This window comes from Tamandua tetradactyla, chromosome 1, assembly GCF_023851605.1.
Source record: "Tamandua tetradactyla isolate mTamTet1 chromosome 1, mTamTet1.pri, whole genome shotgun sequence".
Lineage (NCBI taxonomy): Eukaryota > Metazoa > Chordata > Mammalia > Pilosa > Myrmecophagidae > Tamandua > Tamandua tetradactyla.
Window position 1 is genome coordinate 18,323,172 of NC_135327.1, and position 26,865 is coordinate 18,350,036.

The following is a 26,865-nucleotide window of genomic DNA, read 5'->3' on the forward strand; positions in this document are numbered from 1 at the left end:
CAAGTGGATAGCACTTTTCCTTTAAAAAACAAAATCAAATAGCTTTGAAATTTTAATAATAATGTTAGGTTCTGCTATCTTTGAACTATTCACTTCTGTGCTGGTTTGAAATGATGTATGTACCCTAGAAAAGCCATGTTTTAATCCTAACCCCATTTTGTAAACACAGTCATTTCTTCTAATCCTATTCAGTATTGTATGCTTAAAACTGTTCTTAGATCATCTCCTTGGAGACATGATTTAATCAAGAGTGGTTGTTAAACTGGATTATCTGGAGACATGTCTGCACCCATTTGGGTGGGTCTTTTAGTTTCTGAAGTCCTATAAAAGAGGAAACATTTTGGAGAATGAGAGAGATTTAGAGCGAGTAGAAGGACATAGCCACGAGAAGCAGAGAGTTCATCAGCCAGCAACCTTTGGAAATGAAGAAGGAAAACGCCTCCCAGGGAGCTTTGTGAAGGGATGCTAGGAGAGAAAGCTAGCAGGTGATGCCATGTTCGCCACAGGCCATTCCATATGAGAGAGAAACCCTGACCCTTTTCGCCATGTGCCTTCTCACTTGAGAGAGAAACCCTGAACTTCACTGGCCTTCTTGAAAGAAGGTATCTTTCCCTGGATGCCTTAAATTGGACATTTCTATAGACTTGCTTTAATTGGGACATTTTCTCAGCCTTAGAATTGTAAACTAACAACTTATTAAATTCCCCTTTTAAAAGCCATTCCATCCCTGGTATACTGCATTCCGGCAGCTAGCAAACTAGAACTTCTATGCTCCATTAACTGATGGACCTCTTGCTGCATCTGAAGTTTTTTTGCTTGACCAAGATGTGTCCAAATGAATAACTGAAATATTGAAGATCACAGATGGGATTCAATTTTTTTTAAAAAAGCCACAGTTCCTAAGAATCAATAATTTTCAAGCAAAATTTTAAGCTAAATTCAAGCTGATAAAGCTAATTTTTATTTCCTATGGTTTGAAAAATTGACATCTACATTTCAAATTATACTAATTTAGATTATTTGATTTTTTTCCTTAAGCAATAAAGTGCAGGATGAGTCTTAAGCTAAATTATAGCCATTTCAAGTTAGTATTTCATAACATTTGATCATATTTCCAGCACCAACTCCATGATTTCCAGCAGCAGTGATGATGTTAGAAGGAATGTATGCTGACTAACTGAACCTACTCCTACATCAGCTGAACCTAAAATGGAAATAGAACTGCAGGTGTTCATAATATAAAGCACAAAAAAGTAGCATTCTGCCTCTGGTGACACCTGAATATTAATACAGGTTTCACTTGAGTGTGGAAATGCGTCATCAATTCTAAAACTGGCTCTAAAGCAAAATCAAACACTCAAACTGCTACACCTGGCCCCATAACAAAATAAGTTCATGTTCTTGGTAGTCACACCAAAATAAAACACATAATTTATTTAAGGAATCTAAACTTGTCTCTCTTACTTAAAAATATGTATCCAAATAATTTGAAAAAATAATTTTTATAATCTAAAAATAATACCCTAAGTGAATAGCTGAATATACATTCATCTTTTATCTGCCACTAAACTTCAAATTTCAAGGCCAGGTAGTTTTCCTTCAAAGAGTAAAGTAAAGCAAGACAAAGTTAGCAGTAAACTTGTCTCACACATAGATTCTAAGTACATTCTTCAGATATCAGCATTTCTTGGAAGAGGCTGTGAAATAAGAGAAAATTTCAAAGGTAGCCACTTGCAAACAGAAAACACTCATCTGCTTAATGACAGGAAGTACTGTGGCTATAGGGCTGATTCCTTACATTGTTGAAAAATCACATGAAAAACAATACAGAAAATTACTAACAAACCTGAATGCATGTCAGATTACTTCCTGACTTGATGAATAAAACAGTGAAAAACAGAAGCTTCTTGCTGTTCTATTTTTTTCATAGCGACTATGAAAATGAAAGAATATCTTTACACTTGATGTGTAAACCAGCTATTCAGTCTTTATTAGACTACATTTTAACACAAAAACATTTTTGTTCTCCAACCTCTATAGTGTTCATGTGTTACAAATTCTCCACTGTCACCTGTGTCTCAAAAAGTCACAAAGCAGAGCTCAGCTTTAGTAGGGTGATCATGTACTCATTTAGGAAGAAGGCACTTCAACTTTAGGAGTGTGAATACTAAAAATAAGCAGACTATAAAACGGAGCAGGATGCTGATCAGCATTATCACCAGTGTTTTAAGGATAAATAACCTCAGTGAAAATTTTATTATATTTTAAGAAACAGTGTTTTCTATAGTTGAGTAATACCTGGATAAGCTGTATTGGGTCTTCAGAAGCAGCATTTTAGGGAGTTGTTGGCTAAAAGTAAAAATGAGAAAGATCCTGATGGGGATAATGACAAATACAGAAGGCAAGGACTGGCTTGCAGGAAAAGATTTTCTAATCAAGGCAGAGTCAGCACAGTCAATAATTCAGGCCTGTATGAGCAAGAGGCAATTTTTCCTATAGCTGCTCTTAAAGAGGAGTAAAATGACCTAGGTTTCTGTCAAAAGCCAATTATGTGTTTCCTGGTGCCTGCCTATGCAAAAAAAAAAAAAAGCCAATTATGTGTTCTTGAAGACAACTGTATAAAATATAACTTAACAATGTGACTCTGTGATTGTTAAACTTTGTGTCTGATGCTCCTTTCATCGAGGTTAGAGACAGATAAGTAAAAAAATATGGATAAAAAATACATAAATAACAGGGGGACAATGGGTAAAATAAACTGGGTAGCTATACTGTGGTCAATGAGAAGGAGGGGTGAGAGGTATACTATGTATGACTTTTTTTCCCTTTTTGTTTCTTTTTCTAGAGTGATGCAAATGCTCTAAAAAATGATCATGCTGATGAATACACAATTATGTGATGGTATTGTGAGCCACTGATTATACACCATGAATGGACTATATGTGTGTGAAGATTTCTCAATAAAAATTAAAAAAAAAAAAAAAAAGCCAATCATGTAATGGTCTTTTTTTTGCAACAAAATTAAAAGGATACACTACATGATATTCAGGCATACTTTTAGTGCATCAATTTCTCCTTCTGTAACACAGAAATACTTCAACTCTAAAAACAGGACTGGAAAAACTGTACATGTAGGAATGCAATCTGACAGGTCAGGTTCAACATGCCTCATAATGAGCAATAACTTTTCTTCTAAAGTACTTCATACTAACCACACATTCACTATTTTGGGGCTCAAACAGAACCAGAAGATTCCTTACTAGACTATCAGTCTTGGTGAAGACAGAAATTCATAATTTTTATTATGTCCTTCCTGTGTTACAAGCTAGCAACAATAACAGGTGTAACTATAGTCTATTACATTTTTTACCTCTTTGACTCATAGGAGTGTTTTAAAGGGTAAATAACCTCAGAAAAAACAATGGGGTTTTGGAAAGCAAGACATATAGAGCCAGTATCATTACTGCCTGCATTCATGTGAACTTAACACATTTAAATCTTCTCCATTACTCAATAATGCTATAGTAGTCTATCTTGAGAACTGATGTTTCCCATCAATGACATCAATTGACGTTTTCCAACATTATGAAATATCTGCAACTTTTTAAAATAAAACTCCGGCTGGTTCCACAACTGGCTTTACTGTGGTGTTTTCCACTTTCTATATTCATTTTGGCTTCCATGAAAAGCTGTTTTTTTACTGTCATCTTTTTACTGGAACCTTCTTATAACTCTATGACTATGATAGAGCATTAAAGAATAGAGCTTCACAGTGTAAGCCCATCTAAAATCTTATCAATAAAGTATTGATAACCTATACTCAATAACATAGCTCATGCGCTCCATGGTATAGGGACAAAGTCAACACCCTAATATTTACTGCCTTCCACTGTTTCTTCCATTATCCTTCAGATAATACCAACCCAAACAATGAACTATGTTTTGGAAGCACCAATATGATCAAAATATATATATTTTTAGCTTTCTATTTTGAAATAATTATAACTCATAGGAAGTTGCAAAAAAATGGTTCATAGAGTCCCCTAATGTGACATCTTATCTAGCTGTACTATAGTTTCGAAATCAGGAAATTGACATTGACATATTACTGTTAACTAGACTACAGATCTTATTCAAATTTTATCATTGTTTTAACCTTCATTTGTGTGTAAGCATATAGTTCTACACACTTTTATCCCATGTATTCACCATCACAATCAACATACAGATTGTTCAAACAACAATACAGAACTGTTCTGCCACCACAAAAGAACTCTCTTATGTTACTTTTTGTACTGGCACTCTTACCCCAACCCTGTTTTCAGACAACCACTAATCTGCTCTTATTCTCCACTGTTCTATTATTTTGAGAATGGTGCATAAATTGAATTAAATAGTATGCAAATTTTTCAGATTGACTTTTTTTACTAAGCATAATGTCCTTAAGGTCTATCTAGATTTTTGTACCTAATAGTTCATTTCTTTTTATTGCTGAATGATCAAAATAATTTTAAACTTTAGAAGAGTAAAATCATTCTGAATTCCAACAAAAGTTTATTGTAATAAAATAGTCAACTTAGAACTGTGAGGAAATTCAATGTCCATTTGGTACTCTAAATAATCAAGATATCCAAAAAACTTCCCAGATATTTGCTCAAGCAAAAACAGAGGATCATCTATATCCAATTTTATATCCAATTTTTAAAATGATAAAATTAATTGAAAAAATTCATGTGACTTACCCCATCCTGGTGGTAGGGGACCAAGGGGATCAAATTCTTTACTCTGTGATGTAGCAAACAAATCTTGATTCTAAAAAGAACACAAAACATGATAAAATAATTAAAAACATAAACAGATGATTTGAGAGCAAGCTTAAGAATCCTGATATGCCTTCCCTGGCCATATACAACATGGTTCACAGAAGAAATGTCATAGGTAAATACCAAAACACTTTTTTTCAAATAACTTAAATGTAAAAATAAATAAAAGTAAACAAACAAATGTTAAAATTATTTCAAATTCAAACATTATACAAACACATAATGTTTCAAGTGAAAGTTCCCAAAATCCTCTCTGCCAAAATGACCATTATATCTTCATTTGCTAAAAAAATTTACTGTAGCAGTAATTTAAAACTATTAAAAAATATACCAACTCCCCCAAAAGTGATTTACAATTCCAATACCCAGAGTTATCAGAGGTGTGAGAAAAAAATCTTGGATTTCTAACTGGAAAAGAGAGGATCACATAGAACACATGGGATATTCAAAGTACTGTGAGAAGACAAGTGGGGACCAAGCTATCAGATGAGTGAAAGGAAGAATTTCACCTGGAAAGTGTATAAGAAACTAGAGCAGTATAGAAGACTTCTTAAATTTCTGTGTGTTATTATCATATTGGTGGGGAGAAAAGTTTAGCAGATAAGATAAATGGAAAGCAGGAACCAACCTTAGGGAAAAGACACAACTACTCTGTGTAGAGTTAAAGAGTATGTTTTGTTCAGATGTACAATAAAGTTGGGATAATTTTGTGGTTGCTCAGCAAGACCTGGTTAAGCCCTTCTTCCAAAATAAAATAAAGAAATTGAACAAATAATAAGATTCCACTGTTCTTTAAAAACACTTATTATGGAAAAAAATGCAAAAATGCACAAATAAAATAGGACAATGACCCTCATACAGTTTCACCACTAAAATTCATCAATTATCAGACCCTGCCACATTTACTGCATCTATCCGTTTTTCCCCTACGCTTTGCTGAAGCAAAAGCTAGGCATTATCTCACCCCTATATATTTCAGTATGCATATCTAAAATATATGGATATTTTTCTTACATAATCACCGAGTTATCACACATACCTAGAAAAAAAATTAACGTTAGTTTTATCATCTAATACCCAATAGGTAATTAAATTTCTTTGATTATTTGTTCCAATCAGGATCCAGACAAAGTCTCCATGTCACATGTGATTGGGTCTCTTAAGGCTCAATCTAGATTATTGCCTTTCAGTATCCTTTTGTTTTGCTTTCTTTTTTCCATATCATTGACTTATTGTAGAAGCCTGGTTGGTTGACTAGAACTTTAAGGAAATGAGATATTCCATTTCTGAGTTAACAGCTCTTGGAAAGACCTATAAAAAATTGGCCTTGCACACTTATCCACTGTTGGTGGGAATGTAAAATGGTACAACCAGTGTGGAAAGCAGTTTCACAGTTCCTCAGGAAGCTAAGTGCAGAATTGCCATATGTTCCAACAATCCCATTGCTAGGTATCTATTCAGAGGATATGAGGGCAAGGGCACAAATAGACATCAGTACACCTATATTTATAGCAGCATTATTTACAATTGTTAAGAGATGGAAACATCCCAAATATCCATCATGAGTGGATGAGTGGCTAAACAGACTGTAGTATATACATCTGATGGAATATTACACAGCTGTAAGACACAATAAAGTCATGAAGCATGTAAAAAAAAAAATTGGCAAAATTATGAAAAGGAGTGAGAGTGGGAAGGCAGGGGGAAACAATATAAAAAGTCTGAACCCTAGTTATAGATTAGGTATGAAAAGTCTGGCATATGACAGTCATACTGTTTGATAACTCTCTAAGACCCATGTCTACCCCATTGGCTTTCCTGAACAGATAAGCTGGGGACACACACAGGGACATTATGGACCAAGGCAGAGAGCTATGACACACAATGCTATATCATCAACCAAATCCTTCCTGAGGCAAAAATGCTGGGTCTATTAGAGTCTACTGTGTCTAGTGTCTGCACAAGGGAAGGCAAAAAGGTCATCTTGTATACCCAATGAATAGACCATTTCTCAGCAACCATTCCCTCTTTTAAGTAGCTGGTGTTAAGAATGTTCAATTCAGTTCATGCCTTTGACTATGTGAAGGGGAACTAAGATAGTCTGTTTTAAGTTCTCTGTAATGTAGAACCATTCTATAATAAGAGCAAAGAGTACATTAATTTCAGAAAATTGGTCAGATTATTTCAGATAGGGGAAAGAACAAGAACATGAAAAACGAGGTAAAAGCTGTAATTCAAGAAAACTTCTGAGGACTCTGAGTATCAATTGGTCAAGTCTACAATGAAGCAATACACACAGTAGGTGCTCCAGAATTTGCTAAATTCTGTTTTTAAAAAGAATGTTTTAAAACCATGTGTACTATAAGGATCATATGGTAGCTCATGACAAACTCTGGGATGTGTCCTGTAACTACTTGTTGAAGAGGGCTTTGAAAACTATTGCTTTTTCCCTTTCTTTGCTTTGTATATGTTACATTATACAATAAAAGTAAAAAAAAAAAAAAGTGTACTATAAAAATGTGATAAACGGCACACTTAGAATTTTGGACATGAGTGAGATGGGTACTAACATTTCCGAACACCTAATATATGCCAAACATATTAGGAACCTATTTTACAGAATCCTCAAACAACAACAACAAAACAACTGAGGAAATTGTGCCTTTCTATTTTATAGATAAAGCAAATGAGTCTTGATGAAGTTAAGTAACTTACTCAAAGTCACAGAGAGAAAGTAACTGGTGGAACCAGGATTGGAACCCAAATGTAACTGACTCCAAAGCCCATACATGCTCTTTCACCAGACACCCATGTGGAAACTAACTTTAAAGAAGGCAGGTAAGCTAAGTACTCAAACCTAGGAGAAATTTGGCCAGGCATACCAAAGGTAATTATAATTTAGAAGGAAAGGAAGATATAAAACAGCATTGGGGCGAGGGAGGAAGGGTAAGGTACACAAGAGACAAAAATTAATTTCACCTCTCAAACTACTTGTCAGAGGAATATAGTGAAAGCTGTCTAGGACAGAGTGCAGGAAAAATTCTGTTATGTGAAAGAAAGGCATCTTACAGTCATTTCCAGATAATGAAGAAAAGCCTTCTGATAAGGGTGAATTTGTCTACATTCATGGGTGATAACAATTATGGTGACAAGGTCTGAGAAAAAGACAGGAATATGGAGAAAGGGAAAAAGGTGATGCCTAGACAAGACAGGAATATGAAAGGTACAATTTTACCCTGACTGATTCTATTAGGGATGATACAGGTAGAGGGAAAAAGATAGCAATGGAGAGTTCTCCTGAATCTGACAGAAGTGATTTTCTTCTACCTAGGTTCCATAATTATTCAAACCACTGTATCTTATTTGGCACAGAGAATCAAATTTCTCAGAGGACTGTTTCCCTTTCCTCAAACATCTGTGACACTTTATAACTTGAGAGGTTATAAATTTCTAGCACCAAAGACTACAGAGCAAAACATTAGTAAATTCTGGCATAATCATCACTACTATTGCAATATTACTTTGCATAAAAAAAATACCTAAAATTTAAACTAAAAATTTTCCATCAAGGAAAACATAATTTTGAAGCCAGAATATTTAACATAATCATTAAGGAATTAAATGTCTCTAGTCTCCCACAGCACCAAATTTATTCGGTAAACTTTACCCTTAAATGTTAAAAAAAATTGAGCACCATAATTACATGGAATCTTGAATAGGGCATGAGATTTTATTGATTTGTACAGGTTAGTGTGATGCCCCATTTTATCCCAGAGTAATCTGGGCAGAGAATAAAAAAGTATTTGCAAAGTCCCCTTGGGGGACTGGGGAGAAAGGAGGAAATATTCAACTTCCCTATCTGGGGAATTCCTGATATTCTTGCAAGCAGTGGGGACAATCAATTCATAGGCTGAGCACTCAATCTTGTGGTTTGCCCCTATGGCACTTATTCCTGCAAAGGAGAAACTAAGCCTTCTTATAAATATGCCCAAGAGGCACCCCCAGAGAACTTCTTTTGTTGTTCAGATGTGGCCTCTCTCTGTAAGCCAACACAGCAGGTGAACTCACTGCCTCCCCCCATGCGGGATATGACTCCCAGGGGTGTAAACCTCCTGGCAACGTGGGGTAGGACTCCCAGGATGAGCTAGGACCCAGCATCTAGGGGTTGAGAAAGGCTTCTTGAACAAAAGGGGGGAGACAGAAATGAGCCTAACAAATTTATCTTTTCTTACGCATTATTAGATATCCCTTTTTAGTTTATGGTGTCTTGGAATGGCTGGAGGAAAGTGCCTGAAACTGCTGAACTATGTTTCAGTAGCCTTGATGCTTGAAGATGACTGTATAACTATATAGCTTTTACAATGAGACTGTGTGATTGTGAAAATTTCATGTCTAATACTCCTTCTATCCAGGCTATGGACAGATGAGTAAAAAAATAAGGAAAAATAAATAAATGAATAGTGGGGTATAAGGGATAAAAAAATTAGGGTAGACTGAAATACTATTGGTCAATGAGAGGGAGAATTAAGGGGTATGGGATGTACAAGTTTATTCCTTTTATTTCTTCTTCTGGAGTGATGCAAATGTTCTAAAAATTATCATGGTGAAAAAATTATCACGTGAAGAATACACAACCATGTGGTGATACTGTGAGCCACTGGACTGTATACTCTGAGAACTGTATGTGTGTGAAGATTTCTCTATAAAAATATTTTTAAAAATTATGTTAAGTGATTCTAACTTACCCCCAGAAAGGATAGGCTAAGCCTACTTGAAATTAGACCTACGAGTCACCCCCAAGAGAACCTCTTTTGTTGCTCAGATGTGGCCTCTCTCTTTCAGCCAACACAACAAGCAAACTCACTGTTCTCCAAACTCATTGCCCTCCCCCCTCTCTATGTGGGACATAACTCCCAGGGGTGTGGACCTTCCTGGCAACGTGGGGCAGAAATCCTGGAATGAGCTGGGATTCAGTACCAAGGGATTGAGAAAACCTTCTCGACGAAAAGGGGGGAAGACAGAAATGAGACAAAATAAAGTGTCAATGGCTGAGAGATTCCAAACAGAGTCAAGAGGTTATCCTGGAGGTTATTCTCATGCATTAAATAGATATCACCTTTTTAGTTAAGGAGTAACAGAGAGGCTGGAGGGAACTGCCTGGAAATGTAGAGCTGTGTTTCTTGAAGATGATTATATAATGATATAGCTTTCATACTGTGACTGTGTGATTGTGAAAACCTTGTGTCTGATGCTTCTTTTACCTACCATATGGACAGAAGAGTAAAACATATTGATTAAAAAGAAACACTAGGGGGAACAAATGTTAAAATAAATTTAGTAGATTGAAATGCTAGTGATCAATGAAAGGAAGGAATACGGGGTATGGTATGTATGAATTTTTTTTCCTGCTTTTTCTGAATTGATACAAATGTTCTAAGAAACGATCATGATGAAGAATATACAACTATGTGATAAAAAAAGAATGTTCATATTGTATGCTGATTGGTTTTATTAATAAAATTTTTTTTAAAAAGTGATTCTACTCTCATCAGTTTGTACAGCCACTTGTAAGTCAGGTGCTCTTAGACCCATGCCTTCAAATGTCTTGCTAAGTTAAGGCAGTATAAAACTTAGAACTGTTTTCAGCCTTTTCAAATCGTTTGGGTTTATTTTCTTCTACTTTTTAGTATATGAATTTTAATTTGTCCTAACTTCTATTTGTTCATTTCTGACATTAACAAAGCACAGGAGGTTAGACTTCAGGAAATGACAGAAAGGAAAGAATAAATCATATACACAGAATATTCTAGACAAGGTCTAAAAATAAAATCTTCAACAGCAACAAAAGTATTGCTATCCTACTTGTACCTTCTTTTTAGTGCTTTACACGGCATGAAGGAAAGGGTTAAAACTGAAAATTCTTTAAGTTTATAAGGAAAAGGCTGCTCACCCCATAAATGAATCTCTGGTTAAACTGCTGCATTGCTCCTTGAAGTTGACTACGTTGTAGCTGCCACTGTTCATAGTTTCGGACAGATTCCAATGTTGGCCTCTGCCATGTTGTTGTTCTTGTGAAATGGTCAACGTAGTAAATACGCCCCATGTTGTCAACCCGTCGTTCCCAGCTAAATCAAACAAAACAACCTAATTTAACAAATACTTGAAATAAGATGAATTTAACAAGACTTTATCCTGGCACCGGAACAGGCTTGGTATGATTTTAGCTTGAGAAATTACTTTTCATTTACCTGAAATCTTATACTTTATGCTTTAAAGCAGTCTATAAGTGAAATTAGGAGAAATGTTTCTAAAAATTCCTTTCTTAAAAGATTTTAAGACGTATTAGACAGGTTCTTAAAATGCAATGTGTATTCATTAAGTCTCAAATAGTCACAAATTCTCATTTTTTTCCAATGTTCTTTTTACTGTTGTGATCATAATAAGGACACACACTGAATACAGTTTTCCTACAAATACCAAAAAAGCACTTTTCCGCAGGGATACAACTACCTTCATATTTATAATTTTTAATGGGTATAACATTCGATTAAGTAAATATTGATACAATAAACTTCATGATTTCTACCTGGTTCGTTGCCTAGGATGGTTTACAATATTCTGACATTATTAACAGTACTATTTTAATACTTTAAACTTCTTTTATCTTCTTTTGAATGATTTCCTTAAGATACATTTTTAAGAGGGGATTACTAAGGATATGTGCATCATTATAGTTCTTTATACACACAGACACATACTTTCTCAAAGAGTTCTCACTAATTTATGTTACCACCAGCAATGTTATGAGGAAGTTTCTCTAATATCTCACCAAAAATGGATATTATCTGCTAATTTGAAAAGTAGAATAGTACCTTTCAGGTGTAGATTTATCTAAGATTAATAGAAAAATATTTTCCCATGTTTGCTACTGTCTTCCCTCTGGATTAACAAATATTTTTTCTTACAGTTATTTTAAATAATGTAAATGTTAAATGATTAACAACATGTATTAATATACGTTTAACTTCCCCAATTACTTTGCAATGAATTCACTATTACATATTAAATTATTTTATATACTAGGGAATTTTTCTCACATACATAAAAAATAGGAGCTAAAATTATTATTCAGTTAAATAGTTACTCCTAAAGAAAACTAATCCTAAAGTCTTTCAGCTTATATCAGATAAACAGCTCAGGCAGGAAAACTGAGCAAGACCGATGGTATCTTCAGATCAGAAGTGAGAGAAAATAAAAATTATTCATCATGTTCAATGAAGTTCCAGTTATCCCATTTCTAGTTTGCATCTACAACAAATCTAAGTAGACAGAGAAAGGACTGTCAGGAAAAGGAAAAGTGAGAATACAGGAAGATTTTGTAAAGATAAAATCCATAGTTCTAAATACTTAATTTTTCTCTTTAATTCAGAAACTTACCCAGGAGGTAGAGGTTCTGGTCTATCCCACGTTGTTCTTTTCTCAACATGATCTACATAGTAAACTCGTCCATGCTGATCCACTCTCTGTTCCCAACTTAAATACAAAATTTAAAAGACTGGTATGGTATTTGTTAATAGCCTGCCTTTTTAATCCATCTACCTCTCCCCCTTAAATGGCCATATTACAGAACTGAATATAAAATAAACACATCAAAATGTAATTAAGGCAGATACCAAGAAAATTTAGGAACAGTTAAGAAATGTCATCTTCTAAAGGTAGTAAATGAGCTTTCTTCTGCTGTGTAAGTATCTGATTGAGGAGACTACTTGTATTTCTAAAGAGGTTTGAAGTTGGTTTACTAGGAAAACCAAAGCCTCCAAATAATTAAGACTTTATCAGATGTATCTCTGATATGGTCCAAGGGAGGAAGCTTGCAGATTGGCCAACATGAGTATTTTAGTCTTCTTGGAAGGCTTATTCACAAAATGAAAAAGGGAATAAACCATCACAGTTTGGGAATATCTATCTCTAAGATCACCCACTTTCTCTTTGCTAATCCCTTGCACAAACAACCTTCTAGACATTTCATATTGAGTTTCCAAAAGGAAGATGGTCTAAAGCCACCATATGTAATAAAATCATTTTTGTAATTAAAATTCTCATCATAAGAGTTTATTAATTTATCAACCAGCCAGTTAATTTTGATTAGCATTCTAGTTCTGAATTAACTGATGAAATGTCACAATATGTACACATACATAAATTATTATAAAATGTATTATCAATTTAAAAAATAATCAACAGAGATTAAAATGGGATTATGAATACTAATTTTCTCAGTTTCCCAAATTACTTACTGCTTTGTTACAATATTTAGGATGGAAAAATGATTTTAAAGAGTGATTTTTCAGTATCTCAGAGTGGGGTATGATATGTTGAGGTTCTCTATATGGCTTTTTTATTATTTTTGAAACTATCCTGTAAATTTGAAACTATTTCAAAATAAAAAGTTTAAAGAAAAACCAGAAGTAGTATTTTCCCCCTTCAAAGAAAAAGCAGTGTGAATTAATTACTACTTCATTGTTTGGCCTTCATTAACTTCCTATGGTTCAGGGTCCTTCAATAAAAAATATTTTCTACTGTGCCCTAGAAACCAAGGTGGAAATTTCAAACATGGTGTGGTTCAGTTTGATTTCAGGCCCCCAAAAGCAGTTACAATTGCTTGAAGACAGTTATTTAAAGAGTTTAGTATTATTTTTCTCATATGCAGAAGCCTAAAGGAAAAAAGAAAAAATCATGAACAAAAAAACAGTTAACTCACCCAGGTGGTAGGGGAGCTTGAGTTACAGGATTTAATGGCCTAGGGCCTGAGCCTCCAGATATAGTAAGAGGAATTATTAATCCAGATGCTGCTCCTTCAGATGTATTTGTATTCACATTTGTTGGTGGCAAAGAACCTGTACTAGATCCATCACTTTCTGAAGTGGCAGACGGTGAACCATTGACAGATGCTATAAAAGATTTGGGGAAAATAGAAAAAAAAAAATCTGAAAAATACATATCAGAAAATTTCTGATTTTCTGAAATCTAGATTCTGGATATGACTTTAATGTTAAAAAATAAAAAAGCAGATGACAAGCATACAATTTAAGATGTGGAACCACAAGAAAAATTATTTAAATAAAATAATGGGAAATAGCCAATGTTTCCATAGATTAGGCTTATTCACAACTTCATGGGTCCTATCAACCCAAGTCTCATTATTAATTACAAAGTACACACAGACTCTCTGATTTCCTAATGCCACAGGTATTAAAATTCATTCAGTAATTCACTCTTCAGATTCTTTAAAACTGCCTTTCCTATGAAATCTTGCAGATAAGAGACCAATTTTTGATGTTAGTTGTAATCTAAAAGAAATAACTGTTAAGCAATATTCTTACAAATAGTTAATGGGTACATATTACATTTTTGAGAAATATTTGTTGACAAAACAATTAGTGGAGGAATATGACAAAGAGGCATTAATGCCTTGAAGACTACTAATATTTTCCCACACAGAAAAGTGGGTAACTGTATGGTTAAATACAAAGTCATTTTATTAAAATGATTTGTGGACAAGTAACTTTTCTGATAGATTTAGCTTAATAACTTTGCATTCCATGCCCACATACTAGGTGAAGGAAATAAAAAAATGATTATTCCAAGATTAAAGATTTGTTCTGGCTAATTAGAAAAATGGATAGTCTACCTACAGCTATTTGTAATCATATCACATGAAATGTATTCATTTACTATATAATCTTTACTTTAAAATCTTAGTATCACTCAGCACTGTTGGATTATTTACCATTTACCAACTGTCTCTTAAAAATACATAATGGGAATACACACTCAATCCTTGACTAGATAACATGCTCGTATCACAGTTAGAACCCCTGCTGAAAAGTTGTACTCTTATCCGTACTGTCTACACTTTATATAATGCATATGTGATTTTCATTCTTAACAGAGCCCTGCCTCAACAATCTTACCTCTAGAGGAAAAATGTAGGAAAAGGGTATTTCTTGGTTACTACAGGAAGATCAATCTTGGCTAAAATCTTAGCTAGAAAACTAACTAAAAATGATCTCCTGATACTGACCTGAAGATCAAGTCTCAGATTATTAACAATCACAGGATTGAGAGCTACATTCCTAGTGTATGGTTGGAATACACACCTGGTCGACGTGGGGTAGGTGGAGGTGGTCGTGAAGGTCTTGGAGGTCTAGAAGGTTTAAAACCACCATTTGAGAGTGATGGAGAATTATTCCCACTGATCCTCCTATTTTCACCAGACCCTGCATCCTCATGGTCATCTGATTCATTTGTGTTTGCTCTGGGTAAAAAAAAAGGAGGAAAAGGGGAAGGGGAAAAGAATGCTTTTTGAAATTAACAAAAGACCAAAGGAAAGACCAAAACAAAGTTTTAGGAGTTTGAGAAAAGTTTCCTAATTTCAGGCCACTCTTATCAAATACATAAATAGTTCTTGCATACAGTCTTATATATAACCCTCAGGAGCCCACTCAGAAATAAGAGTGAGGGGTTACCCAAGGGCAAAGAAACACCTGGGGCCATTCAAAACAATTAGATATGCTAGCTCGAATTTCAAATAAGTCTTCAGAAGACGCTGAAAAGCAGGAACCAAGTTACACAAAATTCAAAGGCCTTAGAAAGGTCTCTATTTTATCATAAGCACAGATATCGTCACCACTGTCATTTTCTTGACCCTTAATATTATTCAAAGTTTGGGGCAGGGCTGACTGTCCCATGCCAGGAGAAAGAAGTACACTTATTTCCCAGACCCTGGGTACTGCTTTCCAGTACAACAGTGCGCAAAATGTTCAAAGTTAATGATCTGGAGTAGTGGTGGGTGTCCACAGATCACTTTTAAGGCACAGATCACTGTCACCTCTTCAAAGCAATGACAGCAACTGAAAAAAAAGAAAGAAAGGGGAAGAGAATGCTGTGCTGCTTTGAAATTGTTAAGGACCCCAGAAAAGCCATATTCTTTTCTTTTTTTTAATAAAGCCATGTTCTCTTAATCCTGATCCAATTTTGTGGGGGCAGACCTATTGTTTGGGTGTGGCCTTATGATTAGGCTGTTTCCAGCAAATTAGACCCACTCAATAGCAGGCAGGACTTTTTGATTAGAGGGACATGTGACCCTACCCATTCAAGGGCAATCTGGAGATGCCTCAGCTAAGACGGAGCTATCTTCTAACTGTAGCAAACTACTACAGGGTATTAATCCACATCTCCTAGATCTTAAGACCAAACTTGAACAAAGTAAGATTCAAGAAACCAAAATAGGGAGGCAGCACCATACTAAAATCATTTTTCAGACCTTTAGGGCCTTTCTACTCAAAGTGTTGTCTTTGAACCAGAAGAACAAGCATCATGTAGGAGTTTGTTAGAAATTCAGTCTTAGGCCCTATCTCAGGCCTACTGTATCAGAAATAGTATTTTAACAAGATCCTATATGATGTGTATGGCCAGTGCTGTAGAGCACATGCTCTAGAGGCTCCTCAAATGTCATTCTGAATCAGCTTGGTAATTGGCAGTCAGCCCCTTATTAGTGTTGATCGAATACTGGGAAGTTAAGTCACCCCAGGGTATGGTCTGAATGCAGGAAGAGTAGAAGTAAGGCAGACCTGGAGAACTGTCAGCTTTGACACTGCTCCCCATCTTTCCATGGGTACTGAGGTTCCAAATCCATTTTGAGTTATAAAGCCTCTAGAGTCAGTGCTACCTCCCCATACTATTTCAAGAGATTACTAATTAGTTTACAAGATAGGGTACTTATTATTTTTTATATGATAGATAACAACTGGTAGAATGGATCAAAATGGAGCTTTCTAGCTGACTGCCACTGACAAGTTATGGTAACCAAGGAGAAGTTATTTAATCTCTCTGTAACTCAAAAGTTCATTATCTGGAGTATATGAAAAAAAAAACCTGTCAGCTGTAAAATTCATCCTCACTGCACATCTAGCACTAGATAAGTTTAGGGATATCTGAGGAAGAAGGATTCAGGGAATGAGGTCAATCTTCTATGGCAAACAAAGGTGTGGCAGAAAATGAATTCTAAAAATACTATGTTTTGCTGATTAAAATGTTGGAAATTTTAATGTCCATGTTGTTCACCCTTCTAATATCTCAGCCTTAGTTTATCAACACAATTACTTAACAACCTATGTAATCAGTGAGTCCATATTTAGAATCACTCTTAATAGATCTTGGGCCCTGAAATTCCTCATTAACTACAACCTCCTATTCCTTCTACTTCCCTATGTCTCTGCCTCCATCCATATCTTGTTCTATGTCATCATGTCCATCAGCTCTCTTCAAGTCTCATTTGGATTCCACCCTAGACTGTCTTCCCTCACACCTTTTATTTCCTTATCCATGCCCAACACATTCTCCTCCTTCTACCTCAATCCCATCACTATAACGAATCCTTCATCTACTTTTTCCTCTATTTTTCTCAGGGGTCAAAAAGTATTGCTAGAACTTGTTCTAGTTGAGAAATCAAAGACAGATTTTAGTAAACTAAATAAACTAGGTAAAGCATATAAAAAGTCTTGATAAATTGTCCACTGGTCCCAGTAAGGGAAAGACCTGAGGTTTTTCATTGCCAATGACTCTCAAGATATAGAAAAAAGTATTTTTTCCCTGTCACAGAGAAAAACTACAGCTCCAGTCTCCTGAGGCCTAAGGAATTAGAAGTAAAAGATGACTTTGGGGTGGGTCACGGTGGCTCAGCAGACAGAATTCTTGCCTGCCATGCCAGAGACCCGGGTTCGATTCCCAGTGCCCGCCCATGTGGATAAAAAAAAAAAAGATGACTATGACAACTATAACACCAAGGGCTCAATGGAGCTGGTATGCAAGTGTTAAAAATAACAGCAGTTAAGAAATAATATTACTTTGTAGGACAAATAGCCTTTACCAGATCTTCTATAATTATAAAGACCTAGGCAAAAAAAAAATTAAAATTGTATTTCTTCAGTCCGTATCTTTTTATATGGGTAGTCCTCAATTTCCTAAAGCCTGATCACTTCACAGAGACAGAGGCAATACAGGCTATAGAATTCATGTTATTCAACAACTTCAGATGAGCTATACATACTGTTTAGAAATCAATCATTTTCTTTTTTTTTTTTTTTTGGCTTTTATAAAGAGAATTTATTAAGTTACAAGTTTACAGATTGAAGGTCATAAAAATGTCCAAACTAAAGTTTCCAGAGAAAGATTCTTTGACTTAAGAAAAGGCCAAGAACATCTGGGGTTTCTCTGTCAGCTGGGAAGGCATGACATCCTAGCTTTCTTTCCTGGCTTCTTGCTTCAAATGGCTTTCCCGGGGGCATTTTCTTCCTCCATCTTCAAAAGTCTCTGTCTGTGTCAGCCCTAAGCTTTTTCCAAAATGGCTGCCTCTTAAAGGATTCCAGTAAGTGGATTAAGACCCACCTTTTTTTTTTTTTATTTTTTTTTTATTTTTTATTAATTAAAAAAAAAATTAACTAACAACATTAGAAATCAATCCATTCTACATATGCAATCAGTAATTCTTAATATCATCACATAGGTGTATGGTCATCATTTCTCAGTACATATGCATCGATTTAGAGAAAGAAATAGCACGACAAGAGAAAAAGAAATAAAGTGATAACACAGAGAAAACACAAATAAAAATAAAAAGTACAAAAATATATAAAAGAAAGAAAAAAAAAAACAAAAAAAACACTATAGATCAGATGCAGCTTCATTCAGCGTTCCAACATAATTACATTACAGTTAGGCAGTATTGTGTTGACCATTTTTTTTTTTTTTTTTAGACATCATACCATTCTACATATGCAATCAGTAATTCTTAACATCATCACATAAATGCATGATCATCGTTTCTTAGTACATTTGCATCGGTTTAGAAGAACTAGCAGTATAACAGAAAAAAATATAGAATGTTAATATAGAGAAAAAAAATAAAAGTAATAATAATAAGAACAAAACAAACAAAACAAAACAAAACAAGAACCTATCGCTCGGATGCAGCTTCGTTCAGTATTTTAACATGATTACTTTACAATTATGTATTATTGTGCTGTCCATTTTTGAGTTTTTGTATCTAGTCCTATTGCACAGTCTGTATTCCATCAGCTCCAATTACCCATTATCTTACCCTGTTTCTACCTCCTGTTGAACTCTGTTACCAATGACATATTCCAAGTTTATTCTCGAGTGTCGATTCACATCATTGGGACCATACAGTATTTGTCTTTTAGTTTTTGGCTAGACTCACTCAGCATAATGTTCTCTAGGTCCATCCATGTTATTACATGCTTCATAAGTTTATCCTGCCTTAAAGCTGCATAATATTCCATCGTATGTATATACCACAGTTTGTTTAGCCACTCGTCTGTTGATGGACATTTTGGCTGTTTCCATCTCTTTGCAATTGTAAATAACGCTGCTATAAACATTGGTGTGCAAATGTCTGTTTGAGTTTTTGCCCTTAATTCCTTTGAGTAGATTCCCAGCAATGGCATTGCTGGGTCGTATGGCAATTCTATATTCAGCTTTTTGAGGAACCGCCAAACTGCTTTCCACAGTGGTTGCACCATTTGGCATTCCCACCAACAGTGGATAAGTGTGCCTCTTTCACCGCATCCTCTCCAGCACTTGTCATTTTCTGTTTTGTTGATAATGGCCATTCTGGTGGGTGTGAGATGATATCTCATTGTGGTTTTGATTTGCATTTCTCTAATGGCCAGGGACATTGAGCATCTCTTCATGTGTCTTTTGGCCATTTGTATTTCCTCCTCTGAGAGGTGTCTATTCAAGTCTTTTTCCCATTTTGTAATTGGGTTGGCTATCTTTTTGTTGTTGAGTTGAACAATCTCATTATAAATTCTGGATATTAGACCTTTATCTGATATGTCGTTTCCAAATATTGATTCCCATTGTGTAGGCTGTCTTTCTACTTTCTTGATGAAGTTCTTTGATGCACAAAAGTGTTTAATTTTGAGGAGTTCCCATTTATTTATTTCCTTCTTCAGTGCTCTGGCTTTAGGTGTAAGGTCCATAAAACCGCCTCCAATTGTAAGATTCATAAGATATCGCCCTACATTTTCCTCTAACTGTTCTATGGTCTTAGACCTAATGTTTAAATCTTTGATCCATTTTGAGTTAATTTTTGTGTAGGGTGTGAGATATGGGTCTTCTTTCATTCTTTTGCATATGGATATCCAGTTCTCTAGGCACCATTTATTGAAGAGACTGTTCTGTCCCAGGTGAGTTGGCTTGACTGCCTTATCAAAGATCAAATGTCCATAGATGAGAGGGTCTATATCTGAGCACTCTATTCGATTCCATTGGTCGATATATCTATCTTTATGCCAATACCATGCTGTTTTGACCACTATGGCTTCATAATATGCCTTAAAGTCAGGCAGTGTGAGACCTCCAGCTTCGTTTTTTTTCCTCAAGATGTTTTTAGCAATTCGGGGCACCCTGCCCTTCCAGATAAATTTGCTTATTGGTTTTTCTATTTCTGAAAAATACGTTGTTGGGATTTTGATTGGTATTGCATTGAATCTGTAAATCAATTTAGGTAGGATTGACATCTTAACTATATTTAGTCTTCCAATCCATGAACACGGTATGCCCTTCCATCTGTTTAGGTCTTCTGTGATTTCTTTTAGCAGTTTTTTGTAGTTTTCTTTATATAGGTTTTTTGTCTCTTTAGTTAAATTTATTCCTAGGTATTTTATTCTTTTAGTTGCAATTGTAAATGGGATTCGTTTCTTGATTTCCCCCTCCGCTTGTTCATTGCTAGTGTATAGAAATGCTACAGATTTTTGAATGTTGATCTTGTAACCTGCTACTTTGCTGTACTCATTTATTAGCTCTAGTAGTTTTGTTGTGGATTTTTCCGGGTTTTCGACGTATATTATCATATCATCTGCAAACAGTGATAGTTTTACTTCTTCCTTTCCAATTTTGATGCCTTGTATTTCTTTTTCTTGTCTAATTGCTCTGGCTAGAACCTCCAACACAATGTTGAATAATAGTGGTGATAGTGGACATCCTTGTCTTGTTCCTGATCTTAGGGGGAACGTTTTCAATTTTTCCCCATTAAGGATGATATTAGCTGTGGGTTTTTCATATATTCCTCTATCATTTTAAGGAAGTTCCCTTGTATTCCTATCCTTTGAAGTGTTTTCAACAGGAAAGGATGTTGAATCTTGTCAAATGCCTTCTCTGCATCAATTGAGATGATCATGTGATTTTTCTGCTTTGATTTGTTGATATGGTGTATTACATTAATTGATTTTCTTATGTTGAACCATCCTTGCATACCTGGGATGAATCCTACTTGGTCATGATGTATAATTCTTTTAATGTGTTGTTGGATACGATTTGCTAGAATTTTATTGAGGATTTTTGCATCTATATTCATTAGAGAGATCGGCCTGTAGTTTTCTTTTCTTGTAATATCTTTGCCTGGTTTTGGTATGAGGGTAATGTTGGCGTCATAGAATGAATTAGGTAGTTTTCCCTTCACTTCGATTTTTTTGAAGAGTTTGAGGAGAGTTGGTACTAATTCTTTCTGGAATGTTTGATAGAATTCACATGTGAAGCCGTCTGGTCCTGGACTTTTCTTTTTAGGAAGCTTTTGAATGACTAATTCAATTTCTTTACTTGTGATTGGTTTGTTGAGGTCATCTATGTCTTCTTGAGTCAAAGTTGGTTGTTCATGTCTTTCCAGGAACCCGTCCATTTCCTCTAAATTGTTGTATTTATTAGCGTAAAGTTGTTCATAGTATCCTGTTATTACCTCCTTTATTTCTGTGAGGTCAGTAGTTATGTCTCCTCTTCCATTTCTGATCTTATTTATTTGCATCCTCTCTCTTCTTCTTTTTGTCAATCTTGCTAAGGGCCCATCAATCTTATTGATTTTCTCATAGAACCAACTTCTGGCCTTATTGATTTTCTCTATTGTTTTCATGTTTTCAATTTCATTTATTTGTGCTCTAATCTTTGTTATTTCTTTCCTTTTGCTTGCTTTGGGGTTAGCTTGCTGTTCTTTCTCCAGTTCTTCCAAATGGACAGTTAATTCCTGAATTTTTGCCTTTTCTTCTTTTCTGATATAGGCATTTAGAGCAATAAATTTCCCTCTTAGCACTGCCTTTGCTGCATCCCATAAGTTTTGATATGTTGTGTTTTCATTTTCATTCGCCTCGAGGTATTTGCTAATTTCTCTAGCAATTTCTTCTTTGACCCAGTCGTTGTTTAGGAGTGTGTTGTTGAGCCTCCACGTATTTGTGAATTTTCTGGCACTTTGCCTATTATTGATTTCCAACATCATTCCTTTATGGTCCGAGAAAGTGTTGTGTAAGATTTCAATCTTTTTAAATTTGTTAAGACTTGCTTTGTGACCCAGCATATGGTCTATCTTTGAGAATGATCCATGAGCACTTGAGAAAAAGGTGTATCCTGCTGTTGTGGGATGTAATGTCCTATAAATGTCTATTAAGTCTAGTTCATTTATAGTAATATTCAGATTCTCTATTTCTTTATTGATCCTCTGTCTAGATGTTCTGTCCATTGATGAGAGTGGTGAGTTGAAGTCTCCAACTATTATGGTATATGAGTCTATTTCCCTTTTCAGTGTTCGCAGTATATTCCTCACGTATTTTGGGGCATTTTGATTCGGTGCGTAAATATTTATGATTGTTATGTCTTCTTGTTTAATTGTTCCTTTTATTAGTATATAGTGTCCTTCTTTGTCTCTTTCAACTGTTTTACATTTGAAGTCTAATTTGTTGGATATTAGTATAGCCACTCCTGCTATTTTCTGGTTGTTATTTGCATGAAATATCTTTTCCCAACCTTTCACTTTCAACCTATGTTTATCTTTGGGTCTAAGATGTGTTTCCTGTAGACAGCATATAGAAGGATCTTGTTTTTTAATCCATTCTGCCAATCTATGTCTTTTGATTGGGGAATTCAGTCCATTGACATTTAGTGTTATTACTGTTTGGATAATATTTTCCTCTAACATTTTGCCTTTTGTATTATATATATCATATCTGATTTTCCTTCTTTCTACACTCTTTTCCATATCTCTCTCTTCTGTCTTTTTGTATCTGACTCTAGTGCTCCCTTTAGTATTTCTTGCAGAGCTGGTCTCTTGGTCACAAATTCTTTCAGTGACTTTTTGTCTGAGAATGTTTTAATTTCTCCCTCATTTTTGAAGGATAATTTTGCTGGATATAGGAGTCTTGGTTGGCAGTTTTTCTCTTTTAGTATTTTAAATATATCATCCCACTGTCTTCTAGCTTGCATGGTTTCTGCTGAGAAATCTACACATAGTCTTATTGGGTTTCCCTTGTATGTAATGGATTGTTTTTCTCTTGCTGCTTTCAAGATCTTCTCTTTCTCTTTGACCTCTGACATTCTAACTAGTAAGTGTCTTGGAGAACGCCTCTTTGGGTCAAATCTCTTTGGGGTGCGCTGCACTTCTTGGATCTGTACTTTTAGGTCTTTCATAAGAGTTGGGAAATTTTCAGTGAAAATTTCTTCCATTAGTTTTTCTCCTCCTCTTCCCTTCTCTTCTCCTTCTGGGACACCCACAACACGTATATTTGTGCGGTTCATATTGTCCTTGAGTTCCCTGATACCCTGTTCAAATATTTCCATTCTTTTCCCTATAGTTTCTGTTTCTTTTTGGAATTCAGATGTTCCATCCTCCAAATCACTAATTCTATCTTCTGTCTCTTTAAATCTATCATTGTAGCTATCCATTATTTTTTCTATGTTTGCTACTTTATCCTTCACTTCCATAAGTTCTGCGATTTGTTTTTTCAGTTTTTCTATTTCTTCTTTATGTTCAGCCCATGTCCTCTTCATGTCCTCCCTCAATTTATTGATTTCATTGTTGAAGAGGTTTTCCATTTCTGTTCGTATATTCAGCATTAGTTGTCTCAGCTCTTGTGTCTCATTTGAGCTATTGGTTTGTTCCTTTGACTGAGCCATATTCTTAATCTTTTTTTTTTTATTTATTTATTTATTTATTTTTTTACATGGGCAGGCACCGGGAATCGAACCCGGGTCCTCGGGTTTGGCAGGCAAGCATTCTTATCAATCTTTTGAGCGTGGACAGTTATTTTCTGCTGCTGGCGTCTGGGCATTTATTCAGATTTCTCTTGGTGTTGGACCCGGCAAGGTTGTAAGATTTTTCTGTGAAATCTCTGGGATCTGTTTTTCTTATCTTGCCCAGTACGTGGCGCACGTGGCACACGTTTGTCTCAAGTGTTTGGAATGGGTCTCCCCCAGTCACCGATCTCCGTGGCCTGGGGATTTCGGATCCAATTCTCTCCGTTGGTTCAGGGGCCGCGCGTGGTGGGGGCGTCAGCTGCCGCGGCTTGAGGGGACCCTGTGGCTGGTTGCGGGCCGCAGCGGGCCTGGGGGATTCCCCACCGGACCAGGAAGCCTCCCGTGGGGTGGGGCTACCGCGGCTTGGATAGCCCTCCTATCCGAGACTCGTATCCGCGGACTCGAAGCAGAGACTCGAAGCCGCCTGCAAAAGAGGGGTGCCGCCTGCCTCGGCTTGGGAAACTTGCTTCTCCGATACTCTCAGCCGGCCCGGAAAGGAGGGAGGGAGTAGCTCGGACCACCGCAGCTGCCACTGATCGGGAAATCACGCGCCGCTCGGGGGTCTCACCGCAGCCGAGTCTCGCAGTCAGTCTAGTCAGCCCAGACTTTGGATAGCCCTCTGATCTGAGATTCGTAGCCGCGGACTCAAAGCCGAGACTCGAAGCCGCCCGCAAAAGAAGGGCGCCGCCTGCCTCGGCTTGGGAAACTTGTTTCTCTGATACTCTCAGCCGGCCCGGGAAGGAGGGAGGGATTAGCTCGGACTGCCGCAGCTGCGGCTGCTCGGCAAATCACGCGCTGCTCGGGGGTCTCGCCGCAGCCAAGAGTCGCAGTCAGACTTGCCAGCCCAGACTTTGGATAGCCCTCTGATCCGAGACTCGTAGCTGCGGACTCGAAGCCGAGACTCGAAGCCGCCCGCAAAAGTGTGGCGCCGGCCGCCTTGGCTGGGAAGCTTGTCTCTCCGAGTCTCTCCGCCAGCCCGGGAAGGAGGGAGGGATTAGCTCGGACCGCCGCAGCTGCGGCCGCTCGGGGGTCTCGCCGCAGCCAAGTCTCGCAGTCAGACTTGCCCGCCCAGACTTTGGATAGCCCTCTGATCCGAGACTCGTAGTCGCGGACTCGAAGCCAAGACTCGAAGCCGCCCGCAAAAGTGTGGCGCCGGCCGCCTTGGCTGGGAAGCTTGTCTCTCCGCGTCCCTCAGCCAGCCCGGGAAGGAGGGAGGGATTAGCTCGGACCACCGCAGCTGCGGCTGCTCGGGAAATCGCCCACCGCTCGGGGATCTCACTCACCGCAGCCGAGTTTCGCAGTCAGACTAACCAGCCCAGACTGGGTTACGCTGTGTGTCCATTCCCTGCTGTAGCCCCGGGAGCTGTTCTGTACTGTTTCTGTTCACCTATTAGTTGATTTGGAGTCGGAGGAACTAAGACGCATGTACCTTACTAAGACGCCATCTTGGATCTCAAATCAATCATTTTCTACATCTCTAATTCACTCCAAACCATATTCCCATAGTGCCTGTTTCAAACATTTTCCATTTCCTCAAATCTAATCTACAGATTACTATGGCTCCTCCTCTTTCCTAAGATTATCTGATATCCTTCAATCTTCTTCCCTACCGCAAGATGTCCTTATTCCACTAACCATCTTGACCTCTTTGTTTCCCATCTCTGAAAAAAATCTCTACCTCTTCAAGGATGCTTTGTCTACTTACATCCTTGATCTCAGCCTATATTCTCTAGACTTTTCATAGTCACTTAACCCCTTTCTTGTATCTGCATCATCTTATACTGGATCCTTCCTCTCAGTCCACAAATATAATTAAACCCCTCAATCTAAAATACTTTAATTTGAACTGTTCATGCTGTTCTCACATTTTCTTTTCCCTCATTCTAACTTTTTGAAAGCAATGAATACATTTAGTACATCTTAACTTTTTAAAGACTTTCAAAGTGAAAAAAGCAATTTTAGTTATAAAATACATGCTCATTTTAGAAAATTTGGAGAATTTAGAAATAAGAAAATAAAAGTCACCTGCAATCCCATTATCTTACAGATAATTACCATTAAGATTTGGGAGGCTTTCTTGACAGTCCTTTTCATTGGATATGACTATGAATATACAAAATATAAAAACAAACTATAAAACTTCTCCTTCTGAGACTCTTATAATGAATATTTTGGTAAGATTGATGGTGTACTGGAAGTCTTTTAGACTATTTTTGTTTTTTACAATTCTTTTTCTTTCTGCTCCTCAGCCCGACTCATTTCAATTGTCATGTTTTCAAGTTCACTGATTCTTTCTTCTGCCAGTTCTAATATTCAGTTATTGTGTTCTTCAACTCCCATAATTCTGTTCGGTTTCTGTTTAAAATTTATATCACTTTATTGAGATTCTCAAATTGTTCATTCACTGTTCTCTTGATATCCTTTAGTTCATTCTCTGTATTTTCCTTCATCTCCTTAAGCACACTGAGGATCATTTTTTTAAAGTATGAAGCACAAAATGATAAATACTATATGATTTCTGTAATAGGACCCTGGTAAAGGTAAACTCAGTCTTATAATGTAGAATATAGGGGGTGTAGAGATACACAGAAGCTAGAGATGGATGAACAGTTACCTAAGAGGTTGAACTTAAATGTATGCGAATGTATACATAATGATGGTAGTTCATTAGAGGGCTTATAAGTAATATTGCCATATTGAAGGTGAACATGATTGAAAGGGGTTGTGTAAATCTGTTCTAGTTTGCTAGCTGATGGAATGCAATATACTGGAAATGGAATAGCTTTTAAAAATGGGAATTTAATAAGTTACAAGTTTATAGCGCTAAAGCCATGAAAATGTCCCAATGAAAGCAAATTTATAGAAATGTCCAATCTAAGGCATCCAGGAAAAGATACCTTGA

At 36.4% G+C, this 26,865-nt stretch overlaps 1 protein-coding gene across 3 annotated transcripts in view; it reads right to left on the reverse strand.

Moving 5' to 3' along the window:
• ITCH (itchy E3 ubiquitin protein ligase) overlaps nucleotides 1-26,865 on the reverse strand; it is a 237,554-nt gene that overhangs the window by 70,164 nt on the left and 140,525 nt on the right. For all 3 annotated transcript variants that reach the window (XM_077110773.1, XM_077110787.1, XM_077110780.1), the window contains 5 exons: nucleotides 14,984-15,141; nucleotides 13,585-13,774; nucleotides 12,261-12,356; nucleotides 10,774-10,948; nucleotides 4,743-4,812 (listed from right to left, as the gene is read on the reverse strand). In XM_077110773.1, the coding sequence (XP_076966888.1) occupies nucleotides 4,743-4,812; nucleotides 10,774-10,948; nucleotides 12,261-12,356; nucleotides 13,585-13,774; nucleotides 14,984-15,141 (689 nt within the window). The remainder of the gene's footprint in view (nucleotides 1-4,742; nucleotides 4,813-10,773; nucleotides 10,949-12,260; nucleotides 12,357-13,584; nucleotides 13,775-14,983; nucleotides 15,142-26,865) is intronic.